The sequence below is a fragment of the Mus musculus genome, chromosome 9 (genome assembly GCF_000001635.26).
Source record: "Mus musculus strain C57BL/6J chromosome 9, GRCm38.p6 C57BL/6J".
In the NCBI taxonomy this organism is placed as follows: domain Eukaryota; kingdom Metazoa; phylum Chordata; class Mammalia; order Rodentia; family Muridae; genus Mus; species Mus musculus.
In genome coordinates, this window is record NC_000075.6 from 53,461,427 (window position 1) to 53,483,025 (window position 21,599).

General features: G+C 39.1%; 1 protein-coding gene across 4 annotated transcripts in view; it reads right to left on the bottom strand.

Annotated features, from left to right (window-relative positions):
- Positions 1-21,599, bottom strand: part of Atm (ataxia telangiectasia mutated) — a 99,707-nt gene that overhangs the window by 24,305 nt on the left and 53,803 nt on the right. For all 4 annotated transcript variants that reach the window (XR_870525.2, XR_003947767.1, NM_007499.3 and 1 more), the window contains exons 35-44: positions 20,876-21,017; positions 19,148-19,324; positions 18,155-18,332; positions 12,190-12,277; positions 9,926-10,081; positions 6,539-6,626; positions 3,800-3,888; positions 3,606-3,708; positions 2,727-2,875; positions 1,055-1,159 (exon numbers count right to left, since the gene is read on the bottom strand). Coding sequence is in view for 2 of the 4 variants with exons in the window: in NM_007499.3 (NP_031525.3) it covers positions 1,055-1,159; positions 2,727-2,875; positions 3,606-3,708; positions 3,800-3,888; positions 6,539-6,626; positions 9,926-10,081; positions 12,190-12,277; positions 18,155-18,332; positions 19,148-19,324; positions 20,876-21,017 (1,275 nt within the window). In the remaining 2 variants the exon portion in view is untranslated. The remainder of the gene's footprint in view (positions 1-1,054; positions 1,160-2,726; positions 2,876-3,605; positions 3,709-3,799; positions 3,889-6,538; positions 6,627-9,925; positions 10,082-12,189; positions 12,278-18,154; positions 18,333-19,147; positions 19,325-20,875; positions 21,018-21,599) is intronic.

Consider the following 21,599-nt stretch of genomic DNA (forward strand, 5'->3'; position numbering starts at 1 on the left):
TAGAAATATTATTTCTGCCATCTGTCATAGGTTATTTCTCCATCACTGGTGAATGAGCCAATTCAGGCCAGATTAGATTATATTAAAGGCAGGCTTATTGGGAAGCAGCTCTCTGGTGGCCGAGTTCACTAGCCCCAAGGTCCAAGGCTGGGAAAGTCACCACTGGGAAGGGGTAGGGGAGGGAGAGACAGAGAGAAAGGGACAAGCTCACAGACAGAGAAGAGGAGAAGAAAAAAAGAAACCAAAATGCCTGGATTATATAGGGAGGATCCTATGGAGAAAGGGCAGCCCAGCCCCTAGGCTGAAAAGTTCAGGATTCGGGGCAGGGCATTCCAGGCAGGAACTGAGGGATGCTGGGAGAACATGGAGGCCAGGTCTGCTTTGGTGTGTAAAATATGCACTGCAGTCCCCTGTTCTGGGGTCTAAAACCAAACAATATGTATAGGATTTGTGATGTCAGTGGCTAGTGTTTAAAATATTCATGTTTGGGGGCTAGATAGATGGCTCAGTGGTTAAGCACACTGGCTGCTCTTCCAAGAGGACCAGGGTTCAATTCCTAGCACCTACATGGTGGCTTAGAACTGTCCGTAACTCCAGTTCCTAAGGATCTGACACAGACATATATGTAGGCAAAAACATCACTGCATATAAAAAATAAATAAATCTTTTAAAAAAATTAATGTTTCTTTAACTTGTTGCAGATAATTGCTACATCATATATCATTTCATGTATGCCTCAAAGAAACCTATTTTAGAAAGTAGAGCTATGACAGTAAGAGAGTGAAGGCTATGAAACTAGAAAAGACAAAAGTCAACTCTTTTAGGATACCTGAACGAAAAGAGAACACTATCACACTTTCCCTGAGGGCTCAGACTGAAGAGCTGACATAGGTCCTGAAGAAAGTATTTCTTGAGAGCAAAGGATGACAAATATCTGAACACAGCCACCAAGCCTTCATCCCTTCATCGATGCAAATGCTTACATTAAAACTACTCATTTTGAGGATAGCAGCCACAGCATTAAATATAAAAACAATTTGTCTTTTTATAATACCTGGCATATCGGAGACTTTCATAAAATGTGGAGAATTCTCTGTTTCTTAGACACTGCAGAGCATTATACAACGATTCATGGTAACTGGTTCCTTCTACTTCTTGGCTGTGACATGATTAAAAAACAAATTTAAAAACAGAAAGTTCCGAGACAGTCATGGTAACTAACTAACTAACTCAAAGGACAACATTGAGAACTAAAATTAAGATTTCTCATAAAAATTTGCAGAAATTAAGAAAAACATGTAGCTGGTAATTGGTAGGCAGAGGCAGATGGATCTTAGTGAGCTCAAGGCCAGCCATGGTTGCATAGTAAAATCTAAACAAACAAGCAAATAACAAAATAAAACAAAGCAGTAGGAAAAGGAAAGAATTTTATAGGCCATTTAAATTCTTTAAAGAAAAAAAATAACCTTAGAAATTCTGTTTGGTTCCCAATCTTATATGTAAGATGAATATTGAAAACATGAGAACAGCTGAGAGGTGGCGGCAGTGCCTTTAGTGCCAGCACTCAAGAGGCAGAAGTAGGAGCTCTACCTCTGGTCTACAGAGTGAATTCTGGGACAGCCAGGATTACACAGAGGAACTCTGTCCTGAAACAAACTCATCTACATATAAATAACTCTGGATCTGGCGAGATGGCTCAGCGGTTGAGAGCACTGACTGCTCTTCCAAAGGTCCTGAGTTCAAATCCCAGCAACCACATGGTGGCTCACAACCATTCGTAATGAGATCTGATGCCCTCTTCTGGTGTGTCTGAAGACAGCTACAGTGTACTTACTTATAATAAATAAATAAATCTTTAAAAAAAAAAACTCTGCTTTTATACCATTCCTTTAATAGAATTTGATAAATACTCCAATATATGAAAATATTTTTCCATTAAGATAATTAAAATGACTTACTTTTTCAGTGTTATATCATTAAAAGATTTTTATGTAGTTATTAAATCCTTCAGTACCCTAGGTGTTCTGGTTATCATTTTAAAAATATAGTGATTTGACAAACTGGTTAAAACTTTTACCTTCTAGCATAACTTGGTTTATCAATACATCTTAAGATGCCTGGTTATCTATTTGTTTTTAAGGCACTGTATCCTGTGTAGCCCTGGCTAGCCAAGTACTCACTGTGTAGACATGGCTATCATCAAGCCCAAAGATCCACCTGCTTCTGATTCCTTGAGTGCTGGACTAAAGGTGTGCATCATTACTTCTGGGCCTAGTACTGCTTTCTAACAGCAACAACAACAGCAGCAACAAAATATTAACAAGGGTAACTTATTTTATCACCCAGCCAATAAAAGTGCATATGACTACAATGCAGCAAGTAGTGCAAGGGAGAAGGCCTACACTTGTCTTTAGATTCCTCAATCCAACATACAATATTCTCATAGGAAAAGACATTTTTTAAATGTCTATCTTCAAAATGCTTGAAGCAGGGGATATAATTTCTCTAATGAGAAAAAAAAAAGAATGTAATTCAAGCTTCGTTGTGGTAACTGCCTACTGTATCTTAAATAAGAAGTCAGGCCATACTGTCTGTGAAATATATTAAACAAGAAAAACCAACATGTTAATATTCACAGATAAGAGAAAGCAATCAAATGTGCAGTTTCAGAGTCAGAGAAAGACCCCTGGGGAAGGGCTGTGCTTTGGAAAGTCCATTTCTCCCACCCGGCAGAAGCGCAGAGGCCCCACTGCATGTTCCTCCACGCCGCCTGGTAACGCAGCTCCTGCAGCTCAGCGCACCACTCTCGTCTTTCATAGTCTAATCCTTTCAGATAGACAGACAGGATATGGGAGAGCCCCAAATTCTGCAGGGCCTGAAAGGAGGTAAATACACAATCAAATATGTCAGCACAAAGTAGACCCGTGCTTCTCAACCTTTCCCAATGCTGCCACCCTTTAATACAGTTCCTCACGTTGTGGTGACCCTAACCATAAAAATTATTTTCAATGCTACTTCACAACTGTAATTTTGCTACTGATATGAATCATAATTTAAATAGCTGATGTGTAACTTCTGTGAAAGGGTCAGTGAGCCCGCAAAGAGGTCACGACCCACAGATTGAGAACCACTGGACTAGGAGAGGGAAAACAGCAAATAATAATAATGGTAATAATAATAATAATAATAATTTAAAAAATTTTAATTAACAGTATCACTTAAAATTCTAAAATATTGCTTAGCATGTATATTTACAGGGAATGTTAATGTTTGATGGAGAAATACCTAAGCCTATTAACTAGGAATAGATATAACAGTTTCTGGGACCAACTCTAATGCAAACTCGAAGTGCCACATGAAGCACTACTAGTGTCTCCTGGCATACTGTACACACTCAGGAAGGGTCTTCTGCTCTCGGGTAATAAAGGTACTATCAACAAACTACACTGACCCGTGCAGCTTTCCTGTGTGTACTGAGGCGCTAGCCTCACATCTGACAGTGCAGCTCCAGTGGTCTCAAGTTTGCTGCCTGCGTAAACTTCACTGATACACTGAACTAACGCTAACAGGTGCACTGACGGTGGCAGACACAGACAGAAGCGCACCTGGATGATTCCTGACTGGCGGGTGGAGGAGGAGATGCTGGTCTCCAGGTCGTAAGTTACTAAGGCTTTCTCCCACGTAGCTTCATGTTCATATGTCCGTATTCTGTAAGAAAAGATGGTGAAAACATCTTCTGTTTCTGTATGCATATAGCTCCTTCGAGAAGTAGAATTACTATCTAGAAAGTGCAGTTTACCTAGTAAGGGGTTGTAACATTTTCCCTCCTCCACAGCCATACAGGCTGTCCGGCTCTCCTATACTTCTGTAGATCTCTAAGAGAAGATCCTGCAAACAGAAATACCAAAGGCAGAGACTTGAAAATAAAAATCAGTTCATGGATTTTATAAGCTTTAAATTTTATCATTATCAACTCACAACTTACAACTCATAAATGTGCTGTAAAAGTAAAATATAATGATAAAAATAGAAAGTATCCTAATCACTGTAATCATTGTATAGGACAGTGGTCTTGTCCTATACAAGAAAATGGTTGGTCTACTTTAGAAGTAATGCTCACAGACTGAAGAGAGGCTCAGTAGTTAAAAGTGCTTATCTTCCAGAGGACCCAGGTTTGATCCCCAGCACCCACATGGTGGTTTACAATCACCTGTAACTCCAGGACTACGGGATCCCATGCACTGTTCTGACCTTGACAGGAACTAGGCATGCATGTGGTGCACTTAACAAACATGCAAACAAAATACTCATATGCATAAAATAATAAAACTAAGGAATTTCATGAAACAGATATGCATACCAACATACTAGACTTTTAATCACATTCAGCAATAATCACAAAACAAAACAATCCTGTCCACAAATAAAACTGTAAATGGAAGAATAAAATTCTGCAAACCTTAACTACTGAAATTGGAGCAAATGAAGGCTATAAATTTTCTTTAAAATGCCCATAGTTTTAGAAATATGCTGCATTTAAAGCAGCAATTTCTTAAAATACTTCTAGTGATATTTACACAGGAAAGCCTAGTGTTGTTTAACTTCAATGAAATAAAGCAGAAACAAACAATAAACAACCAAAAAACCAGAAGCTACACTCCATAGGAAACTGAGCAAGCAAGTCAGTTGCCTTGATATTTTTTTGCTGTGGTAAATATTTCCTAATTACAAATCAATATTGGTATAAGTCTACATATAACTCTTATTCAAGTATTTCTATTCATAGACATGAAATAAAACCTTAAGAGTTGAAACACTAGGGATCTAACAGTCCTTGGCATAAGAAAATACTCATGAAAATCAGTACAGAAAGGTGAAACTACATAGTTCCAAGAGAAAAAGAGAAATGTTAGTATAGAGGATCACATGGCAAGCCCGAGACAGGGCTGAGGAGCTCAGGAAACAGTCACTAAAGTGTGTGTCCAGATCCCTAGGACACACACAGAAAACTCAAAGCAGCTGCACGCATGTGTGATCCTAGCTCTGGAGAGGCAGACAGGCAGAGCCCTAGAGCTCGCTCATCAGCCAGCCTAGCAAAATCAGTGAGTTCTACATTTAATAAGATAACTTGTCTCAAAAAAATAAGATAGTTATTAAAGACATCTGATGTCAACCTATGGCCTGCACATACAAGCACACATACAAGACATGACTAGATGTGGAGTCAGAAGTTAAGGAGAGAGCCGGAGAAATGGCTCAGCGGTTAAGAGCTCTGACTGCTCTTCCAGGGGTCCTGAGTTCAATTCCCAGCAACCACATGGTGGCTAATGAGATCTGATGCCCTTTTCTGGTGTGTCTGAAGACAGTGGCAGGGTACTCATATACATAAAATAAATAAACCTTTAAAAAAAAAGTTAAGGAGAAAGAAATGAAAGGTGACTAATAGACTAAGCAATATATAGTTCATGGAAAACATTAGGCAAGTGCCATTTAAATGGAATGAAGGAAAGAAATGGAGAGAGCAACTACAGACATCATGGGAAAGTCTGGACGTGAAAGGAAAGAAGACAACACCTTAAGAGAATACAGAAGAGAGAAACTCCTTCCAGATCCAAGGACAGAAACGATTTAAACAGTAGAAGTCTGAAATGTTCATGATATAGTTAAGAATAGGCACAGCATAACAAAGTTTCTGAACAAGAACAAATACCCCGAGATAAAGGGAAGGTGTTTGTTAGTTTAATAAGAGAGATGGTTAGGACAAGAGCAGAGGTAGGGAGACTAAGACAATTATGGGATGTGGTGGTCTGAATAAGAATGTTCCCATAGGCTCACGGTGGAATACTTGGTCCCTAGGTGGAAGAGTCTGAGAAGGATTGGGAGCTGCAATCTTATGGAGGACGTGAGCTTTGGGACGGTCTCTCTCTGTCTGTCTCTGTCTCTCAGCTGTTCCTGCTGCCATGCCTTTGCTCTGCCATCATGGATGAAACTCTAAAACCATGAGCCCAGATCAAACACTTTCTGTTATAAGTTGCCTTGGTCATGGTGTCATGGTCAGCAATAAAAGAGCCTTTATTCAAGGTCAGAAGGGCCACATATTTATGCAGTGTTATAGAACAAGTGGAGGAGTCGAGATTGGAAATCACTTCTCTAATCAGAGCATAAATTTATATAAATATTCTAGGTCCAATAAGTAGTTTCAGTTATATAACAATTATTTTTTTTTATATTTAATGTATGTGTGCTCTGCTGCATACACACACACACACACACACACACACACACACACACACACACACACACACACACACATATATATATGCCTGTCTGAAGAGGGCATCAGATCCCCCTACAGATGGTTGTGAGCCACCGTGTGGTTGCTGAGAATTGAACTCATGACCTCTGGAAGAGCAGCTAGTGCTGTTAGCCTCTGAGCCATCTCACCAGCCCTAGTTTCAGTTTTAAAATCAATTATATCCCTATGAGAAGATAATCCAACATATCACATACAAATTATCACAGGGTTTCTAATATTTACCTGTAAGCTTATTCCAGTTTCTTCTTTACTTTTTTCACTCAAACTAGAAATAGTTGTTCCTTGACTTCCTTCTTCAAATGTTGGACTTCTGCTTATCATAAAAACATCTCTTTTAATGAGAACATACTATCCAATGTTATAAATATATTCATTCTATACTTCAACATAAAGAAACTAATTATGGTTTCAAAAAGAACAGTAAACCATTTATACTTTAACACAGTATATCATTTAGAACTGGCATGAAAAAAGAAAAATTTGAGAATATTAATTCTACATGCGGAAATTATTCATAATAACACTATTGTATAAACAGCAGTTATATGCTAAGACAGGCCTGTTTAAAAACAGAAGTTTTGCAATACATATCCTAAGTATTCTACCAGTGGTCTTACTTAAAGTTTAACTTGATAATTACAGATATATATAGTAAAACCACAAGACACAATTTAACCCCCAATAAACTGAAAAGAAAGAAATCTGATGAAAATAAGCGAGAGCAACTGAAATCTAGAGGTAATAATGCGACGAGAACTCAGATTTATCCACTGTAAGACCTTACCTTTAAGCATTTATATATTTGGGTGTTATAGCTTGGTAAGTGACTCAATTTTAGTATCATCACTGCTACTGTGCCTATAATAATCCAATATATAAATTAAATACTACCATAAATGATAGCCCCCTCTAATATCTTTCTAAAACATGTTTTGTGTTTTCTATATTTTTCCCTCAAAATAGAAAAAGTTACACTTTTGTTTCCTCCTTCCAATGTAGCAAATAACTATACAAACTAATTTTCTTACCAACTACAGTTTAATAAAGTACACACACTAATACAATTCAGCACTACCTCAGTAAGTTGAAAATCTGCACACCAGTAGTTCTCCCAATAAGGTATATGTCACTGACACAGGTAACAAACTGGTGCCTTCTCTAGTGTACCATGGCAGTAAAGAATGACAGCAATAGGCAGCATAGATATTAAAAACTTGGGTGGAAAATGTGGCATAGAAAATGTCTTATAAAACTCAAAAATAGAGAATACTACACTGTATTTCAAGATCCATACTAATATGACAAGTAATATGACATTGCTAGACTGGAGGAATGATAAACATACACTGAAGGTCACCTTTACCCCTGGGAGAGTCTCAGGAGGCTGGTATGGGGGGGAGGGGCGCACTTAGTGACAGAATGCTGTTGACGATACTCTGCTTTGTGACCTTCAGGTACAGATATGATACACATGTAAAATATCCATCTAGCTCCAATTCATCAAGGCAACACATGTGCAACACAGCTGCACATACTACTGTCAGGCATCACACATGTAGCACAGCTGCACATACTACTGTCAGGCATCACACATGTAACACAGCTGCACGTACTACTGTCAGGCATCACACATGTAATACAGCTGCACGTACTACTGTCAGGCATCACACATGTAGCACAGCTGCACATACTACTGTCAGGCATCACACATGTAACACAGCTGCATGTAGTACTGTCAGGCATCACACATGTGTAACACAGCTGCCCATACTACTGTCAGGCATCACACATATAACACAGCTGCACGTACTACTGTTAGGCATTACTTTAGGATCTTGGAACAGTAAGACATCTGAGGCTGTAAAAATCCGTTCTCTGAGTCTTATTGATAAGCCTTGAGCTGACTTTGTTTTACACAGATTGAGGACACTAACTCTGAGATTGCAGTGTCTCAGGAACATGCTAACAAAACAGTACTTTATTTCAAGTACATACTATGAAGAATCCTAGTAAACAACTTGAATAGAAAATACTTGTGGTTTGTTTCTTTGACAGTACAGGTAAACTGCTTGCCTATATTCTATTTACAAACGCAGTGTGCTTACTATCTTAGGTCTCCAGGTTGGCTCTTCTAACAGAGCCACTGTGGACTCCTGCACTTCTCAGTCTCCGTACACCTTGTCTGTCTGTCCTCCTTTTTTCATCAGTTCTCTGGAAGTTGGGGGAGAACCCCAAAGAGACCAGCAAAGCAAATGCAGTCACACCTGCTTGAAGGCAAGCAGCTCTGCACAAGTTTGCTCCATTCACATAATGGCTAACATTCAAATTTAAAATGCTTCTATTTATACTCAGAGGACATACTATTTGCTCTTGATTAATAAAAAACACCGTTCTACAAACCCAAAATACTAAAACTCACTCAAACTGCGATCAGTGCTGTGCACTTGTCTTCATGGATTTATAGTGACCACGAACACACAGGGTTACAATGTTCTATAGTGACCACATAATGTACATCTCTAATGGTTTTCAACCAAAAGGCAGAGATTTAAATATCAAACCACAAGTGAACAGTCTAGATCTATGTTAACGACTTGTAGAACATGAGAATTCTGGTCCCACTTTTCCAGTCTAAACAAATATATTACATTTCCAGCTTAATGGCATCTACCATTATTAATAACAAAAATAATGTATGTATTGGCATAACTCACATTTGTGATTTTAATTTCTTAGTAAGGCTGAATTACTGGTAAGAAAGTGAGGCTATCTATAAACACAAACACTAGGCTATTTCAGACAGGGATCTAAAAGGAGGTTCATATAATAAAACGTATAATGTAATTTAATACCCTACTTTCTTGGTTATTTTTCATCACGATCTATGATCATATTTTTAAGCTTTTTATAAAAGTTCTAATTCAATCAGAGGAAATTGAGTTGAAGTAGCTAGAAATACAAGCAGGTAACACATAAATAAAACTTATTTAGTCACACACAGACTGATCACATTCTAGTCAAAGAGTAAAATGAATTCTGAAATGTGAATTAGAGGTAAACCTAATGTAACCAAAACTAGGAAATCACTCAGTCATGAACACATGTATGGGTGGTTTACATTCCAAATGCTAGCTTAGCTATAGGGAATATACAAACAACCAAATGTTGTTTCTCTTCATTAGCTTCCTATGTCTAGTCTTTATAATACAAAATAGAACACATTATATAACTACAATTTCTATATTTTCAGAGAATTACTTCTTAAAAAAGTATTTTGCTTTGATATAGAAAATCTCTGGCTAAAATGTCCTTTAAATGGAAAAATGGAGCAAAAATAAATCTTTACTATACATTTGAACGGAAAACAGTATCAACATCAATTTAATATACCAAAATGTCACTGGGTAGTGGTAGCTGGTAGCACACACCTTTAATCCCAGCACTAGGGAGGCAGAGGCAGGTAGATGTCTGTGAATTTGAGGCCAACCTGGTCTACAGAGTGAGTTCCAGGACAGCTAGGGTAGTTATATAGAGAAACCTTTTCTTGAAAAAAAAAAACAAGAATAAACAAATAAATAAAACAAAACCCAAACCTCAAAATCCACTTGCCTTTTCTCTTGCTCGTCTGTGCTTTTCTTATCTGAATAGATCTCTGCGTAGAGCAAGGCCGTGAAGTGAGCAGAGCAGGACTGAGCCACCTTCGCAACCTCAAGATAATTCAAATCCAGCCAGAAAGCGTCATCAAAAGCTGTTCCCGAGGAAGGTCTGGAGGGGAATTAAACACGGGTGTCCTGCCATTCTAACATAAACAATGAAAGGAGCAAAATGGTACTGTTTCATCGCAAGCCATAATTCCTGAGTGTATGGCAAGAACCATTCTGAGACAGCATGGCTACAAGGGCGGCTCTCCGTCGACTCGGAGCATAACCTCTCAGAGAATCTAAAGAAAGCCACTAGGCATCATGCCGAACCAATCTGGGCTCTGTACCCACCCTTTACATCACTGGCTGCAAAGGACAGCACATGTGGAGGTCAGAAAACAACCTTGGGGGTCAGTCCACGCCTTCAGCCTGTTTAAGACAGGGCCTCATATGTTTATTGCTGCATATACTAGGTTTGCTGGCCCAGAAGTTCCTGGAGATTCTCCAGTCTCTGCTTCCTATAACCTATTATAAACACTGGGGTTAGATGCATATGTTATTAAGCCCAGCTTTGACACAGGCTCTGCAACTTAAAGTCAGGCCACCAGGCTTGTGCAGCATGCTAGGTTTACCCAGAAGCACTTTACCCACGCGGAGCCATCTTCCCAGCACTAAAAAATGTTCTCTAAAAAAAGGATTTTTATCTTCTCTATGCCTTGCTAATACTATTCTACCTCATGAAGTCTGAAATAATTGGCCCCAAGATGAAACTACCTCCCGACACCAGAAAAGGTACTCACAGCTACAGTTAAAGGTTTTCTTAGAAAAGGATCTACAATAAAACAAAGTAAGTCACAAACTTTCTAATCACAAAGTCACTAAATGCAAGATGAAATCTGTTTGTGAAATAGAATGTTATGAAAGGCTTGCATTGCTTACAACACAAATGCATGTAGGGTCAAATAATCTATTATTCTTCCAGTTCATCACCCCATTCTTTACTAACAGCTGTCATTACCGCCATACACAGCATATGAGGCATTAATAACTACGTGTCCAAATCATGCATGTTCCTTCACTTGGGCTGGGAGTATGGCCAATATATCCATCCCAGGTTGGAAATACTTTAAGTTAAAAAATGCATTTATCGCACATAACCTATAGAAAATCATAACAACACAGTATACTATGGGGGCACCAATTATGGTTTATCCTCTTCATCACAGGGCTGTTAAAGAGCCACAATCTAGAATCTCATGAAGGGATTGCTGAACATAGTGGTGCATCCTTTAATCCCAGCACTCAGGAGGCAGATGCATGTAGATTTCTGTGAGTTTAAGGACAGCCAGGGCTACAAAGATGAGAAAGAGAAAAAAGGATCATGCTGTATTTTCACCAGCCTGGAACATGACCGGACTCTGAAGTCCACCTTTCTTTCTCTGAATGCTGCCACACATTGATGTAAAGTTGAACAATCGTAAGATGGACTAGACCACTCTGAGCTACTTCTCCAGAGTTCTGGTAACTTGCTAGCAGCACACTTCAACTGCACTACCCATTTTGAGCTATTTCTGAACTTTGTTAATAACCCTTTGAAGGTCTGGGACAATGGTACACACTGATAAAAACCCAGCACTCCAAGTGGAAGAATGTCAGGAATTCAAGGCTATGCTGAGCTACGTGGAGAACTGAAAGGTACCTTAGGCTACAATGACCTGGTCTCAAAAAAAAATTATAATAGAAACAAAGACACTATACTGTAAAGTAACTTACCTAAATCACCCCCATGACAATGTCACAAACTTACTACAGATTGTCATGGTAAGTTTGGCACAGAGCAGGAAAGGCTTTAGACGATAAAAGACGATAACGATGACCAACCCCAGCTACTCTGAGAACGAGTTCATGAGCAGCTGCAGTACTGAGAACAACCTCGGAAAACCATGTGCTCAGTTCCCGCATCTTCCCTGCTGCGATAAGCTAAAGCCTGCATGACTTAGCTTCTGCAGGATGCCTGCTGGGACAGCTGGAACAAAACTGACAGTCTCCCATACTTAGCCCAGGTGCAGTCCTGCATATGGATTATTAAATTAAAATTTTAATGCACAAGCACCACACCAATCAATTTTAGCAGTCTGAAAAAGTTGCATGTAAAATAATCAGATTAAAAAGCATTAGAAGAAGTTAGAGTGCCCAGTTCCCAAACCCGAGAAACAACGGTTATCATTTTACCTCTTTTGCCTTCTCAGATAGTCGACAACAGCAAGCATGGTTCTTTGTGACTTTTTATCCAAACAGCATCGGAGAAAGTTCTCTGACTCTAACGAAAACAGAAATATCTCTTCTTAGTCTCACACTGCCGTGAAAGTCTTTTCTTGTCTGTGTGTCCTTCTACACTGTAAGGTTATGATGGGTGGCTTGTCCACCACAAAAACACTTTTTAAAAAAAAGATTGATTGATTGATCAATTTATTTATTTATTTATTTATTTATTTATTTATTTATTTATTTATTATATGTGTGTACACTGTAGCTGTCTTCAGACACTCCAGAAGAGGGCATCAGATTTTTGTTACTGATGGTCGTGAGCTACCATGTGGTTGCTGGGATTTGAACTCAGGACCTTTGGAAGAGCAGTCAGTGCTCTTAACCACTGAGCCATCTCACCAGCATCACAAAATCACTTTCTAAAAAATAGAAATCAATTTAATTTAGTGGCATTATTTTTATTTCAAAGGAAATATAAAAATATAACGTAAAGAGTTTGTTATAAATTATATTTGGTTTCCAACTCAATTCTTCATAGTTAGAAAGAACAATTTGCAAATTCATTTAGAATAACAAAAAACAAAAAACCCAGAAAACTATTCTCAACAATAAAAGAACTTCTGGGTTAATCGCCATCCTTGACTTCAAGCTGTACTACAGAGCAATAGTGATAAAAACTGCATGGTGCTTGTACAAAAATAGACAGGAAGGTCAATGGAATAGAATTGGAAAACCAGAAATGAACCTATGGTCACCTGATCTTAGGTGACAACAAAGGAGCTAAAACCATCTAGTGGAAAAAAGAGCATTTTCAACAAATGGTGCTGGTTCAACTGTTGGTCAACATATAGAATACAAATTGGTCCATTCTTTTTTCCCTGTACAAAGCTCAAGTCCAAGTGGATCAAGGAGTTCCACATAAAATCAGATACACTGAAACTAACAGAAGAGAAAGTGGGGAAAAGTCTCCAACACATGGGCACAGGGGAAATGTTCCTGAACAGAACACCAATGGTTTATGCTCTAAGATCAAGAATTGACAAATGGGACCTCATAAAATCGCCAAGCTTCTGTACGGCAAAGGACATTGTCAATAGGACAAAATGGCAACCAACTGATCGGGAAAAGATCTTTACCATCTCACATCCGATAGAGGGCTAATATTCAATATATACAAAGAACTCAAGAAGTTAGACTCCAGAGAATCAAATAACCCTATTAAAAAATGGGGAGCAGAGCTAAACAGAGAATTCTCAACTGAGAAAACTCGAATGGCTGATAAGTACCTAAAGAAATGTTCAACAGGGAAATGCAAATCCAAACAACCCTGAGATTCCACCTCACACCAGTCAGAATGGCTAAGATCAAAAACTCAGGTGACAGCAGATTCTGGCAAGGATGTGGAGAAAGAAAGAACACTTCTCCATTGCTGGTGGGATTAAAAGCTGGTACAACCACTCTGGAAATCAGTATGGTGGTTCCTCAGAAAATTGGACATAGTACTACCTGAGGACCCAGCTATACCACTCCTGGGCATCTACCCAGTAGATACTCCAACATGTAATAAGGACACATGCTCCACTATGTTCATAGCAGCCATATATATATAATAGCCAGAAGCTAAAAACAACCCAGATATTCCTCAACAGAGGAATGGATACAGAAAATGTGGTACATTTACACCATGGAATACTACTCAGCTATTAAAAACAATGACTTGATGAAATTCGCAGGCAAATGAATGGAACTTGAAAATATCATCCTGAGTGAAGTAACTCAGTCACAAAAGAAAACACACGGTATGTACTCACTGTTAAGTGGACATTAGCTTAAAAGTTTGGAATACTCAAGATTCAATTCACAGACCATATGAAACCTAAGACGAAGGAAGACCAAAGTGTGGATGCTTCAGTGCTTCTTAGAAGGGGGAACAAAATACAGGAGGAAATATGGAGATAGTGTAGAGCACAGACTGAAGGAAAGGCCATCCAGAGACTGCCCCACCTGGGGATCCATTCCATATACAGCCACTAAACCTGGATACTGGGAAGTACTTGCTGATGGAAGCCTGATATGGCTGTCTCTTGAGAGGCTCTACCAGAGCCTGACAAGTACAGAGGAAGATGCTCACAGCCAACCATTGGACTGAGCCCAGGGTCCCCAATAGAGGAGTTGAAGAAAGGACTGAAGGAGCTGAGGAGGTTTGCAGCCCCACAGAGGGAGCAACAGTATCAACAGGCCAGAACCCCCCCCCCCCTCCCGGAGCTCCCAGGGACTGGACCACCAACCAAAGAATATACATAAAGGGCATTTGCTGCATATGTGGCAGAGGATGACCTTGTTGGACATCAGTGGGAGGAGAGGCCTTTCGGCATGAGGATGCTTGATGCCCCAGTGTAGGGGAATGCCAGGGCAGGAAGACAGGAGTGGGTAGGTGGGTGCAGGAGCACCTTCATAGAGGCAGAGGGAGGGGGATGGGATGGGATAAGGGGTTTCTGAAGAGGAGACCTGGAAAGGGGAAAACATTTGTAATGTAAATAGAGAAAATATCCAATTAAAAAAACAAATTATAATTTGTTTCTGAAGCAGGTATATCTACTGCTTTGAGATATATGCAATGTCTTATGTGCTAGGTGCTTAGTACATTTACAACCATGAACAAATCAAGACTGTTCCTGCGCACAGAGCTTGCTGACTAGCCTGGAGGCTCTTAACATGGTTGCACAAGGGTGTGAGAGAAAAGGTAAGAATGCTGCAGAAGTCACAGGAGAGTCACCTCACCTGGACTAAGAAAGGCCTGAAAGAGAAAGTTACATCTGAAGCCAAAATACCAGTCAGTCAGGGAAAGGGAGAGGATAGAGACCCAGGGGACGTTAGCAGGGTGTGATGGAGCTGAGAGAGTAGCTCGGTTGGTAAGAGTGCTTGGCTAGCCTGCAGGAGACCATGGGCTCAGTCCCCAGCTCTGTGTAAACTGGGTGTCATGGCACCTATAGCCAGCACTTGAGAGGCAAAGGCAGAAGAATTAGGGTACTGCCGACTGAGTTTGAGTTGCTGTCTCAAAAGGAGAAAGAAAGGGAAAGAAAGACAGAAAAAGAAAAAGAAAAAAAAAAAGAAAAAAGAAGTCCATCCGAGGTGGCTAGTATCAAGTAGAACTCAGAAGACAGTGAGGGGATCTCTACTGCTGAACCAGAGCTGGAAAGCAGAAAGGATGAGGGGCACAGAGGGAACACAACTGGCAGGATGTGCATTCAGATGGGTGATAAAGTGTTTTAGTGCGGGCGTTTGTTTTTATTCACACAGCTGAGTTTGAGACATTCCAGTAAAGGTGTGAGACCTTGAGACACAGCATTTAAGATATGTATCAAAAGATGGCCTAGTCGGCCATCACTGGAAAGAGAGGCCCATTGGACACACAAACTTTATATGCCCCAGTACAGGGGAACGCCAGGGCCAAAAAAAAAAATGGGAATGGGTGGGTAGGGAAGTGGGGGGGAGGGTATGGGGGACTTTTGGGATAGCATTGGAAATGTAATTGAGGAAAATACGTAATAAATAAAATAAATAAATTAAAAAAAAGATTTATAGGAATCTACACTTATTGTCATTTTCAGTAAGAGTTTTATATATGTGAAATTCAGTATTTCATTTAAGGTAGTAAAAATATTGATACTCTATGCAGAAATGAAACGAGATGATTTTGCTACTATGTGGTCAGAGCATAAATGTGAGTAGTAAGATGGTTTTAAACAGTACTTATAATAAATTTAGACTTTAAATGGTTACTTGTAATTGTGGACTTACATCTGTATTTTCCCAATTAAACATAGGTGATATATTTTACATAGTTTGCAGAGTGTCTGCAATAATTTTTAATTTAGGGCTTTAAAGATTATATTTATTAATAAACATAATTACAGTAATCAGTGTGTGTGTGGGCACTGGCTGCACGGGGCTTATGCAGAGGTCAGAGGGCAGAGTGTGCAGGTTGGATCTCTCCTTTCACTGTGTGGGATTCTCAAGACGAAACTCAGGCTTTGGTGGCAAGCACCCTTACCCATAAACCATTCTCACCTTAGCCCATGCTTTAGAATTTTTAATTCAGCAACCCCCCCCAAATTTCGTAAGCACATTCCAGACTATTTAGATGAATAGCTCCTAAGGGGTAACTTTGTCTATGTTTATATTTGCATGTTTTTTTTTTCAGATAGATTTGTTCTTTTAAAACTTTTAACTTAAATCATACATATTAATGGGATGCCATTAGATGTTTCAATCCAGGATGTATTTTTTAATGTTTTAGTCAGGTTAAATATGTTCATCTCCTCAAAATTTTATTTGTTTAGAATAGGTTTTTGTTTTTTTTTTTTTAAGAAAGATTTTTTAAAATGTGTGTGTAGGTGAATGCAGGCATCCATGGAGGAGAGGTGTGTCAGGTCCCCAGGGAGCTGGAGCTATAGGTGAGCCAGCCAATGTGAAGCTGAGAACTGAACTCAGGTTATGGACTTTCCAGTACCTCAAAGGCTTGTCTATCTGCTTTTACCTATCTGCTTTTACATGCCATACATGATCACAGTCAGGAGTTGTTCCACTCTTCAGCAGGACATTGGATCTTATCCTACAGAACTCTAACTCAGTAGGCACTAGTCAACTCGCCCCAGCCGCTCTCAACTCGGATACATAAAACCAGCAACATGAAGTCTAAAGAGCACCAAAGACATTTCAAACCACCCCATCATAGTCAAAGCAGAAAACTGGGACAACTGAATAGCCACAATTATGCTGAAATAACTGTAATAAACACAAAAGGTGTGGTTTTTATTAAAATGCTACTTCTTTTTAAAATTATTTTTGTATTTTTATTTATATGAGTACACTGTAGCTGTCTTCAGACACACCAGAAGAGGGCATCAGACCCCATTACAGATGGTTGTGAGCTACCATGTGGTTGCTGGGAACTGAACTCAGGACCTCCAGAAGAGCAGTCAGTGCTCTTAACCACTGGGCCATCTCTCCAGCCCCTAAAATGCTACTTCTTGAAATGTAACATGTCTTTTACAGGAGTGTTGGGGATCCAAACTCTGACATCTTACCTGCTGAGTCGTCTTCCTAACCCCCTTAATGTAATTACTTCTGTTAGTAAATAATATCGGAAATGCTCCCGTGATTTATTTGATATGCTCTTTTAAGGCCTGAAAAATACTCACTTCTCACCATGGAAGTAAAATTGAAGATTAAGTAAAACACAATCTAATTGTTTCTTTAAAATAATTAAAAAATTAGATGGATATAATCTAAATGCAAAACATATGTAAATATACAAGTTTATATTTATATACATATGAATCCAAATGTAGATATCTTTGGTTATGGGTATGATTATGGGTAATTAAAAAAATTTGTAGAACTTTTATTGCCTACAAAAATATGCATGACTTGGTGGTAAAGGTTGAATTTTTAAACTTCTCTTTTCTTTCCTTTCCTTTTTTTTTTTTTTTTTGTTTTTTGTTTTTTGTTTTTTGTTTTTCCGAGACAGGGTTTCTCTGTATAGCCCTGGCTGTCCTAGAACTCACTTTGTAGACCAGGCTGGCCTTGAACTCAGAAATCCGCCTGCCTCTGCCTCCCGAGTGCTGGGATCAAAGGCGTGTACCACCACGCCTGGCTGGTGGTAAAGTTTTTAAAGAGTAGTTGGCTAGACGTCTAAAAATATAAAAACTCCATCTCAACTCTTCCATGGTACAACAACACATGTGGACGAGTCTGTTTACATGTTTTTTTCCACTACTAAAATGGGAGTGCTGTGTGGTTCACGTCCACACTGCAAGCACAATGCCTGGTGTAAGGAGTGTGCAGAAAGTTGCCCTGTAACTTACGGAACCATCTTTCTCTAGAGCTGAGATGCTAACGGTATAAACACTAACAAACAGGATACCTGAATCCGAATTTGCAGGAGTTGCTGAGCGGCTTGCTTGGGAGGAATGCTTAAAACAACTAGTGAAAAATCCTCGGACGTGCGCAGACAGCAGAGTTCTCCACGATTCATGTGTATCTTGCAGTAAAACATCATGGATCAAGTATGGCAGCAACATCTGACAGAAGTCGGTTTTCACCTAGGACATGGCATATATCCACTCAATTGTTTGAATTAGAGTAACATCATTTACTGAAAAGGTTCATTCCCCTGACAGATCAATTAAAAACTACAACAAGCAAAAGTGTGTATCTAGTAGTGATTAAAATAAAGAAAAACAGAACAGAACAAAAACAACCCAGCAATACCAAGCAAAGGGTTTCCGACCTTGGGAGAGGGTGGCAGGAACACCAGGTCAGTTATCCTGGTTACACACAGAGTTCAGGAGACACGAGACCCTATCTCAAAACAGCAACAACAAAAAGGCAGCAAAGCACCAGGACTGATCCCAGGGACTGACTAATGCATTCATAACCTGCTCTCCCGTGAGCCACACTCCAGGCCCCAAACACTATTAGCTCACCTACTTAGGATCTGCTGAAATTGGCTGTCCCAGACCTTCCATGTGAAACGGAATAGCTTCACCCAGAAAGCATACTGGAGAATGCCAAATGGCAGTGAAGAAATAGGAGCTGACTTTCAATAACGTAAATAACTTATAATCTCAATTACTTTAAGCATCACTACTAATTATTGCAGCAATTTGTAGAATTTAACTAGTATGTTGCTTTCTTAAACCTAAAGCCTGCTGTTTATTCTGGCTAAACGGAGATAGCCACTTCAGTGGACTTGTGGCAGCTGGATGTGGGTTACATTACACTGGTGGATGGTTTACTCATCATTTAGAGTTATTTTCAAATATGTAAATCACAATCAGAGACACAGAATTTAAATTAATGGGAAAAGCAAACAAACAACAAAAACACAGGCTCTAAGTCAGATTAATTCTCTTACTTCACACATTGGCTTTAATAACTGGAGAATTTCACTGTTTATGCCTCCACTGTCCAGAAAGGCACACGTCAGTGTCTTTATCCAAATGTCATGACTTTCACTTTGAGGAACCCACAGATTCACAGCATCCAGGCCTTCTAAAACATCTTCTTTAACAGATCGGGGCACTTCTAAAAACTAGAGGCAGAAAGTCATTTCCTATGTCAAATAAACCAGGTACAGTCAATCTGCTTCCAATAAAATTGAGTGCACTTAAACTACACCTGGGGCCTGTGCACACAAAATAAGTCAGGAAGTAAAGGTACTTGCCGTCAACCCTCTCTGACCAAGGTTTGATTCAAGAATGTACATGGTCTAAGGAGAGAACTGACTCTGGCAAGTTGTTCTTTCACCTGTGTATGTGTGCCATGGCACATACATGTACATGTGTACACACACACACACACAAATGAAAAAAATGTTTAATAAAAGTTAAACAGATTAGATCAGGAATGGTGGTTCAGGTCTGTAATCCCACCTATTTAAGAGTTGAGGCAAGAGGATTTTACCTTCACAGCCTGCTTGGTATCTTACTGGAATCCTATCTCAAAAGTAAACCGGAGCTAGGGGTACAAGTCAGTGGTCAAGCACAAGGCCCTAAGAGGCAATGTTTGCTAGAAAAACAAACAAGTGAAGTGGGGAGCACACATGTGGGATGGGGGATCTAAACTGAGGGAGTGAAACTGTAAAAATATTATGTGTAGGGAGCGGGAAATCTGAATTCCTCTGTTAGCTCTGTCATTCACTGGCAGCCACACAAGCCACAACCTCTGCCTCACCTGGCTCATATGTAAAACTGATTCAAATCTACACAAAATTGATTTCAAAATAAAATGTAAAAATTACATGTTAAAAGTACAATATTTAGCTGGGAGGTGGTGGCATACACGTATTTTAATCCCAGGACTCAGGAGGCAGAGGCAGGTGAATCTCTGAGTTCAAGGCTAGCCTGGTCTACAAAGTGAGTTCCAGCACTGCTCTGGCTACATAGAGAAACCCTGCCTCAAAAAACAAAACCAAAACCAGACCAAACAACAACTCCCAGACTGAAACAACAACAACAAAAGCCCAACCCAAACCAAAACACCCCCAAATCAAAAAACCAAAGAAACAAAAACTCAAACCAACCAAATAAAAAACCTAATACTTTACATTAGGCTACATTATTAACTTCATTAACAGTCTGATTTACTACTAATTTTACTGGGAACCAAAACTATGATACATTAAAATGACTATTTCAATGGTGCGTATTTCCATTAAATTCAAACAGGTTAAAAAAAAAAAAAAGCAAAACACCAAAAAACTGCATATTGCTCTGTCACTTTCTGAAGAGAGAAATGCTTAGAGCAAAGATGCAAAAGCTCTTAAAGACACTGCAGACAGCTTTCAACGGGATTGCCATGATGATTAACATGCGTCAAAGAAGCTTAAACATCTTCTATTTTATCAAAGGTATGCTAAGCAGTAATTGCTTGCTGGCTGATCACAACCCCTAAAATATCCCGGATCAATGATGCAAATATCACAGGTATATTGGGAAAGAGTTTCCCTTGGCCCCAAATTAGCATCTCTTTACGTATCCATTTCAACTTTCTAATCTGCCTAGGGAAAAATCACAAATGCCTTGAATTCAGAACGTGCAGTCTGAGTCTTTCTAGCAAGCAGTATATTAGTTACTTAAAATACCTTTTTCCTCGATGTTCTAAAAGGTTGTAGATAGGTCAGCATTGGATCCGCTGATGTCTTATAATTCTCCCAGAAAATATGTCCAATCTTTGTAGCCAAAATGTTTTTCAAACAGGTAGCAGCAGCAGATCGAATTTTGACACTGAAAAACATGAATAGTTAATTTATTAATCTGGAATGCTATGCAAATTTGACTGGAAAGTTTTAAACTTAATAATTTAAAATATTAGAAACTTATCTATAATATTCTGTAACACTGAAGAGAAAAAGTCAAAGGATTTTTAAAATAGTCGCTCAGTAAATACGAGTTACTAATCAATAGCAATTCTCTTCATTCTGCACAATGACTGTTACACTGACCATAAATTTAAGAAGAATTGTTTGGAAATAATGTAGCCTAATAAATATGATTAGTGAAAATGGCGAAATCCTAATTCACCTGAGGAAATAAGCTGATGTTTTCTCCAGAGATACAAATCATTTTTGATGTGAAGTACAATATCTTACTCCAAATGTTAAAACTATTGGAAAGATACTTTTTGAAGGAACATACACTCATTCTGACAAAGCAGTTAGTTGAAAACCATTAGCATTTAAAACCTCTAAATAAAAAGCAGAACTCTCTTTTTACTAAAACAAAAACACCCCAGGAAATGGAGGGCTACAAGAGACCTAAAAATGTGGTCAACTGACAGAGAGAGTGTGTTACTGGGCCCGAGACTGG